At 51.0% G+C, this 6,039-nt stretch overlaps 1 protein-coding gene across 1 annotated transcript; it reads right to left on the bottom strand.

Annotated features, from left to right (window-relative positions):
• Positions 1 to 4,770: 4,770 nt before the first annotated feature.
• Positions 4,771 to 5,646, bottom strand: LOC117180413. The gene has a single exon (XM_033372912.1). It carries the CDS (start codon positions 5,644 to 5,646, stop codon positions 4,771 to 4,773), a length of 876 nt encoding a protein of 291 aa, XP_033228803.1.
• Between the last annotated feature and the right edge of the window lie 393 nt (positions 5,647 to 6,039).

The raw sequence follows: 6,039 nt of genomic DNA, 5'->3' as shown, positions 1-6,039 counted from the left end.
AGCGCCAAAATGAATACCCAGGTACTTTACTTGCTCGCTCAATTTTATTGGTTTCCCATTAATCTTGATCGACGGCTTCTTACCCTTGAAGTTACAAGCCTTGTACCTGATGTTATTTCGCTGACCAGCGTGCTTTGCTTTGGGGTTTCCATTCCCACTCAGGAGGATCATCTCCGTTTTTGTTGGTGACAGTTCCATTTTTGCAAATGAACACCACTCGACTAAAATATCGACTACACGTTGACCAATTCGTTCAATTTCAGCTCTGGTATTACCAGCAATCAAGGCAAGCAGGCCGTCAGCATACGCAAAAACGTCCTCACCGAGGATATCGGTTAGACGTCTAAGCAGACCGTCAAAGGTTAAGTTCCAGCATGTTGGTCCAAGGACCGAACCCTGCGGGCATCCCTTCGAGGCAGTCTTCGAGAAAGTGTCCGATTTGTGTATCATCGTCACGTGTCTATTATTAAAATAGTCAAAGATGACTCCATATACATTCCTGGGACAGTTCCACTGCTTCAGTGCCTGAAGAACAAGTGGCCACCATACGTTATCAAAAGCGCCAGAGATATCGAACAGGAGCCCAACCACGTAGGTTTCTTCATGGGCAGCAACCCTTTCACGAAACCTCACAATGGCATCCTCCGTCGACCTGCCAGGCCTAAAGCCGTATTGGCAGTACGACATCAATTCTGGCCTAACGACCGTTGTTTGTAGCCGCTTCAGGAGAACACGTTCAAATAACTTGCGTTCAAATAACTTAAGACAATCATTAAAGAGCCGCACCAAGTGAGGTCCGATGAGGGGCCATGCCTTCTTTAGGGCCATAACTTCAATCCTGTCTGGGCCAGGAGCTTTATTGTTCTTGAGAGTTTTGAGAATTTTATAGACTTCCTCAGGGGGAATGTCTGGTTCGTCCTCCGTGTCTGGCGCAGTTGTGGCAAACTCTCTGACAGAAACCTGCTCCTGAGTCTCAGTAGAAGGATCATCATCGGGCACGAGCGTTCGAAAATACTCACTTGCCGTCTCCTCAAGGGAACAGGTGTGCCCACTCGCTGTTCTGATCGTACTAAGAACCGTCTCTGTTCGAAGGCGTTCCGTCTGAAGCTGGTAGACGTAACCCCACGGTTTCTCGTTACCGATCTTTGTGATGAACTTACGAATGCTACCCCTTTTAGCGTTCCTAATCGATTTTCTGTACAGGCGGAGGACCCCGCGGAAAGCTACAAGCTCCGGGTAAGAGCTTTGACTATGCTTTGACTATGCACTCAGTAATGGTGTCAGCCATCGCTTCAACATCCTCTTTCCGTTCAACTGGGAGGCCAGCAAGTTTCTCTTCTGCAAGCTCTTTCAAGCTTACTTCGTATGCCTTCACGTCCATCTTTTTCACAGGAAATCGACCGGAGGAGGATACAGAAATGCTAAGTGCCTTCCTAAATCGGATGCCAAAGTCAATAACTCTGTGGTCACTGGATGTCCAATCCACTCGTACATTCCAAGATTCCACAAGAGAAAGTATATTCGAGGTTGCCAATGTGACGTCAATCCAAGATTGACCATTGACACTTTGGAATGTAGGTGGTTGGCACGGATCGTTTAAAACGTGGAGATCATGTTGGACGATGAATTGCTCCAGCTTCACTCCACGCTTCATAGAGATCCGTTGTCCCTTGGGTACAGGGCCCCACAGGGACGAAGATGCGTTCGAGTCCAGCGCCACTACCACTTTTTTCCCTTTCAGGCCTCTCATCACTGCACCGAGGTGAGTGAGATGTCGTTCAATGTCGTCCCTGTATTGAAAGTAGTGAGAGACGACGTAAAATGAGAGGCCAGGGCATCGCACTTCACCGACAATGCAGTGCGTCGTGCAATATTGAGTGATAGGTATGTAGCCGATATCCTTGTTGAAGACTGCCACTGCTGCTTTGGGGCCATACCTGCCTTCCGGCCTGTGAAAGTGCAGGGCAGCTCTGGAACCCAGAGCTGAAATCCTCTTTCCCAGAAAGTATGGCTCCTGAATCAGTGCGATATCGAAGTTGATATCGCACTGCAGTTTAGGCAGCTCATCTGAGACAATCAGTGAACCATTCGCGTTATGCTGCAGTATTCTGATTCGTTGCGGTCGTGTAGTCGAATCATCGGTGGTGCTCTCGCAAGGATCGAGTCCTGCCGGAGGGCGACCTCGCACGAGAAGATCGCATCTGGTCACAACAACAACAGGGGACTTTGTAAGGCCCCAAGGCCTCTACTCATTCGCTTTACCAGATGAGACTCGCTCACGCGAGAGCCAGCTATCCTGAGGGAAACTTCGGAGGGAACCAGCTACTAGATGGTTTGATTAGTCTTTCGCCCCTATACCCAGTTCTGACGATCGATTTGAACGTCAGAATCGCTACGGACCTCCATCAGGGTTTCCCCTGACTTCGTCCTGGCCAGGCATAGTTCACCATCTTTCGGGTCCCAACGTGTACGCTCTGGGTGCGCCTCTACTCGCAATGAGTACGAGACGCCCCGGGAGTGCGGGGTTGTATCATGACGCAACCCATCCTCCCTTAGTCGACGCAAGGTCGACCTTCACTTTCATTACGCCTTTAGGTTTTGCGGTCCCAATGACTCGCGCACATGTTAGACTCCTTGGTCCGTGTTTCAAGACGGGTCCTGAAAGTACTCAAAGCAGTAGCGTCGCCGACCGGTATCATTTTGGATGAGCCTGTCCGAGAACACCGCCGACACATTCACGCGCATTAGTTTCTCAAAAAGTACAAATCTACGCGCATTAGTTTCTCAAAGAAGACAAATCCACGCGCATTGGTTTCTCACACGTATATCCACTCGCATTAGTTTCACAGGCACCTATCCACGCGTATTAGTTTCTCAAATAAACATTCACGCGCATTAGTTTCTCACACGTATATCCACTCGCACTGCTCCCCTCAAAGCAGCCGCTTTGGCAGTATTTGCCGAAGCGACTGATGCGAAGCGTGCAGCACCAATGCGACCGTTTGACGGTTTCGGCTGTTCTGGTGTTTTTTTTTCCTGCGTACTAGGCGCACTTCCGATCAAACGGTCGCCCGCCATCCCCTCACCAGCTGGCGCCGCCACTGTTTTCTTTTCGTGCAGCTCCGAAGACGCCCCTCAAGGCGTGCGTTGCGGATGAGGAGATCGCCCACAACGGATTGAATCTCCCTGAACTTCCCTGTAATGACCTCCATTTGCGACTTGTTGATTATCTTTGTATCATCAGGGCAATAGGCGGCCATATCTCGCTCGATGCTCATTGCCCTGGCTCTGAGGTCCTCCAGCAAGACCTCAGAGGCCGGCACGGCCGGCAGCGACAACTTTTTTTCCTGTGTGGAAGGGGGGATAGGCGCATTCAGCTGCCTTCTCTTCCCTCTGGCCTGTCCGGAGGCTTCTTCATCCGTTGTAGGAGTCGGTGGTGTCGTAGTGGCAGCGCTCCGCTGATCCTCCCTTCGTACGCGGAAGCGTTTACGCGAAAGTTGAGGGCTTTTTATTTCGTCTGCTGAGCATATTTCCATGTCGCTAAGCTCTTTCTGTGCGCTGTTGGCCAAAGAGGTGCCCCCAGCTGAGACCCTAGTGGTCTCAACGGCAGCAAACTCCTCCGCCAACTCCACAGGACCTATAGCATTCCAAATTGCAGCCTCAACCATGTCATACCATGACAAATGCGTCGCTGAATTGGAAATAGCACCTTCCACCGATCTGGAAACGGTCTTCCCTGTGACGTCAGAAAGTGCCGTGCACTTAGTAGCTGCTGCAGATACGGTGGAAGATGCTACTTCCCTCACCACTTCACCCGTGTTACCCCCAACACAGTCGCCAGGGAGAGTGGATACCACGACGCGCGACAAGTCACCCCTCGTGGCAGCCACTTTTGGCGCGCGGAAAGGTCTTACGGGATTGGTCGAGACATTTTCGGGTTTTTTGAGAGAACTATTGGGCGGATCTGCCCAAGACTTTACCAGTACACTATTGGGGTCACTAGGGTCAATTCTAGGGGGAGCCCCCCCCCCGCCCCCTAAGGGGTCCAAATGGGTTCCTGGTGTCTCAAAACACCCTCTACGACCGTTTTCGCGCCCAATTTGGCCTCAGGGGCCAAAGCGGGCGCCACAGTCGCGGCGTGTTCTGAGCACGTGCTTGCACCGCCATGACGCTTTTCTTTCGTCGTCGAAATGACTGGCATTTTTCCGGTCGACTGAATATCTGGCAAAATCGGGGACACATCCGACTCTAAGGCCGAATATCTATTTGCTTGGGGTAGGAGGAGGTAATACTACCCTCCCTGCTACCCCCCGCAACGGGATGCACTGATTCTAACACTTTTTTCAAAGAATTATTAGATGATCTGTTACCTACTTGTGGTAATCGACGCTCGGGTGGCTTCTTTGCAGCGGGATCAGCCATCTTGCGAACGGGAGATCCAGCAACACGTCCGCCTTCTACGACGTGTCGAACGACACTAGTAGATAGGGACAAGATTGTAGCAATGCGTGGTTTTTAAGCCACGCGGGATACCTGAGGCCAAAGGCCTATACTCCTGATGTTAAATCCCATAAATATGTTGATGGGAGTGCTTACTATCTACTATCTAGGTACTAACTTCTGCGCTGCCATGAAAATGCGAATGAAAGGAGGGTAATCCAAATCATCTGCATTGCCTTGGAAGAGAGGGGAAAGGAAAAATTCTCGCTGTAAGGTCCGTTCTAACCAAAGCGAGCAGAAGACGAAGTGCCTCAGAAGGAGGAGGGGCAGTTAGCACTGCTTGTTAGAGCCCAGCGATGTCAGTGACATCCCCAGGCGCTCCCAAACAGAGTGTCCAGCGAGGACTTCGTGAAGGTTCCGCCCCCGAGCCAGCAAGAGCTCTACTTCTGCACCAGTTCTGTCGTTGTCGTTACTGTGAGTCTGTCTGTCCCCGCCATTCGCAGCGGTCGCACTCCTTAATTTGAGTGACGGCCGCCGCCAGAGATTGGCAGAGAAGTCTCCATGACCGGTCAGGAACGACCACTGGCGTTGCCACAGGTCTTTTATTTTGTCATCTACGAGGGAGGCAGAGTCGTCACCCAGCTGATCTGATTCTATGGTCAGATCAGCAACCTGGACGTCTCTGCCTTTTCGTATGTTGTACTGAGCAACCCGATGTGTTAAGAAGAGGGAGATGGGCGCCTCGCCCGCCAGGACGCATAACGCATCCGTTGATGCAGTCCTGTAGGCCCTCGTCATGGCTAAAAGGGCCTGCCTCTGGGCAGACCTGAGGGTGCGTCTGTCGTATTCGTTAGTCAGGTCGAACCATGCGGCCACGGCGTAGCCAGCAATGGCTTTGAATAAGCCACCGTAGATGATTTTCATCGTGCGGTAACTCAGTCCCCATTTACTGGGTGCAACGCGTCGAATGGCTGCGAGTAGTAGTGTCAGGTGGTTGAGTAGTGTCACGCCAGTACGTTCGTTGTAGGCTAGGACGGCCGCGCGCGGATCGTCGCACCGTTGTTTGAAAGCCTTTCGGACGGAGAGCCCAAGCCCGACCAGGACCCCATTGGGACTGGAATAAGGCTCTTGCGCAAGTGCAAGATCGACGCTCTCTATCCGTAGAAGATCGCTCAGCTCATGCGAGATGTTTCTCGCATTCTGCATATTGAGCTGGTATATACCAGGTGTATACATATGAAACCGGTATTGCCATCTAGCGGCCAGTAGGCACACTTGTAGGCACTGTCGGAACTTACCATTTGTGCTAATTGGCGTATTGTCATCTGTCAACAATATCTAATACCAAACATTTCAAGTTTCATATGATATCGTGATTTTTTTCGCTCTTGAAAATGTCGAAATACGTGCCTTCAAACAACGATTTGCGGGGAGCACTCATTTTCTGTTTCCATTTGGGTAAATCGGCGCTAGAATCTCATCGAATGCTTGTCGAATCTTACGGAGAGCATGCTCTTGGTCGAACGCAGTGTAATGAGTGATTTAACAAGTTCAAAAGTGGCAATTTTGATGTGAGAAACGCTGACCGCGGCAAACCAC

This window comes from Belonocnema kinseyi, chromosome 9 (genome assembly GCF_010883055.1).
Source record: "Belonocnema kinseyi isolate 2016_QV_RU_SX_M_011 chromosome 9, B_treatae_v1, whole genome shotgun sequence".
Lineage (NCBI taxonomy): Eukaryota > Metazoa > Arthropoda > Insecta > Hymenoptera > Cynipidae > Belonocnema > Belonocnema kinseyi.
The sequence above is the reverse complement of the archived record's forward strand: the minus strand, read 5'-3'. Positions and strand labels throughout refer to the sequence as shown.

Bases quoted from the DNA above. Each gene is read 5' to 3' on its own strand.
- LOC117180413 (XM_033372912.1), bottom strand. From the start codon at position 5,646: ATGCAGAATGCGAGAAACATCTCGCATGAGCTGAGCGATCTTCTACGG.